Consider the following 1,588-nt stretch of genomic DNA (forward strand, 5'->3'; position numbering starts at 1 on the left):
ATCCCGCGACGTGTCAAAATATAAGCAACACAGCACCGACCCCTTCCACGGGGAAACGGCCGACGCCGAGGAGCAATTTGACGCGGCATCAACGCCCTGTTGGAAAGCAGTAAGGCGTCGCCATCGACAAGCGACTGGAAACCAGCCGGTGCGACTGAGCAAATCACTTGCCACATACGGAGGAAACGAGAGGCGCCGAGCGATTGGAAGATATCGACCGAGCGGCCTCCAGCACTTCACTTCGGACACACCACCTTGTCCCTCATGAACAACCGGATCGACGAAGCGAACTTCCGCCGTCCCAGAGCATGTTATTGTATTTTAGTCGTTTTAGTTTACCCTTACCTCCGCACGGCGTATCGGAGGGCCTCATTATCATTTTTGTCCATATACCTCTGGGTCGCAGGTCGGGGAGCTAGATGGTAGCATCATGATCTGTTTTACACCCTTCACCCCGCATCCATCCTTGATTGTGGCACACGCACTATTGTTCATTTCCACTCTACCCACATGTCCCGCTCCGTGACAGCTGGTGGAACCTTGTGATGGCTCGAAGCGTAATAGACTTCATAGACTCGGACATGTTCTATTAGATGGTACACATGCTATCACTTCCCGGGCCATCATCACGTCGCAGTTGTGCGACTTGTTCCAATTTACTGTGCACGTCGTTCTTGTGAATCTTTGATACGAATCAATGTACTTGTGACGTGTAAGCATACGAGTCAGGTTGAATGCGCCCATCTCGCCTTCTCCCCGTCATCTCCCAACACTTGTGCCAGGCTCACCTGTGCCAGGCTCAGACTCATTCCGGCCTATCTCCGATATCGTATCAGCCATGGGCCGCCCAGCCCCGGAACCAGCACTACTGGCCCACCTGACTCGCAACCCGACACCATCGCGCGGGGTCGGGCCCGTCGGGCGGTTCGTCATTCGCCTGTCGACTGTCGTGGTCGCAGCACAGTCCTTTGCTGGAGGGAGGTCGGGTCGGGTGGGCAGCAAAGCGCTCGACAACCATTCATCGCATGACGGACGACATGGCGACAACACTCGCTGACCCCCGCCCATCCGGGCCGCCATTGGCAAAGCCGGTCAAGAAACCAGGCCTCTCTGCCTGTGCGAGTGCGTGGTGGCCTGACATGCACCGCTACGTGGCCGTGGCCGTGGGACGTGGGGATGTGACCACCGCCGCACGCATATGTACGTATATACATGCGTGCGTGCTGGTGGGTGCGGCAAGCGGCTTTGCGATTTGGGGGATGGAACAGTTTGATGCATCATTGGCCCGCCAATTGTCCTAGATACTGCCGTCTTTCGCCTCTGCCATTTAGGAATGCGAGACGAAGAGGCAAAGGCACTGGCTGGATTGGCTTTGGGGGGAGAGGGGGGTCACTCGTCATGTATCGCTTCCTGCTTGACGCTGACCACCTTTTTATACAGCATGTGCCTTCCTCCTTGATCACCCGCGTCTCGAAAAACTCTGACGCAAGGACGTCCATCTTGAGTACGTCGTCTTCTTTCACTTTCACGCCCTCGGGCGCCGCCGCCCGTCCCAGCGCCACCTTCTTCCGGTCCGCACCGGGAACAG

At 56.9% G+C, this 1,588-nt stretch overlaps 1 protein-coding gene across 1 annotated transcript in view; it reads right to left on the reverse strand.

Annotated features, from left to right (window-relative positions):
* Nucleotides 1–1,018: 1,018 nt before the first annotated feature.
* VDBG_00596 (DNA base excision repair N-glycosylase) overlaps nt 1,019–1,588 on the reverse strand; it is a gene marked incomplete at both ends in the record, with an annotated part of 1,674 nt that continues 1,104 nt past the window's right edge. The window contains one exon of the mRNA XM_003008868.1: nt 1,019–1,114. Within this exon, the coding sequence (XP_003008914.1) occupies nt 1,019–1,114 (96 nt within the window). The remainder of the gene's footprint in view (nt 1,115–1,588) is intronic.

Source organism: Verticillium alfalfae, genomic scaffold (assembly GCF_000150825.1).
Source record: "Verticillium alfalfae VaMs.102 supercont1.1 genomic scaffold, whole genome shotgun sequence".
In the NCBI taxonomy this organism is placed as follows: domain Eukaryota; kingdom Fungi; phylum Ascomycota; class Sordariomycetes; order Glomerellales; family Plectosphaerellaceae; genus Verticillium; species Verticillium alfalfae.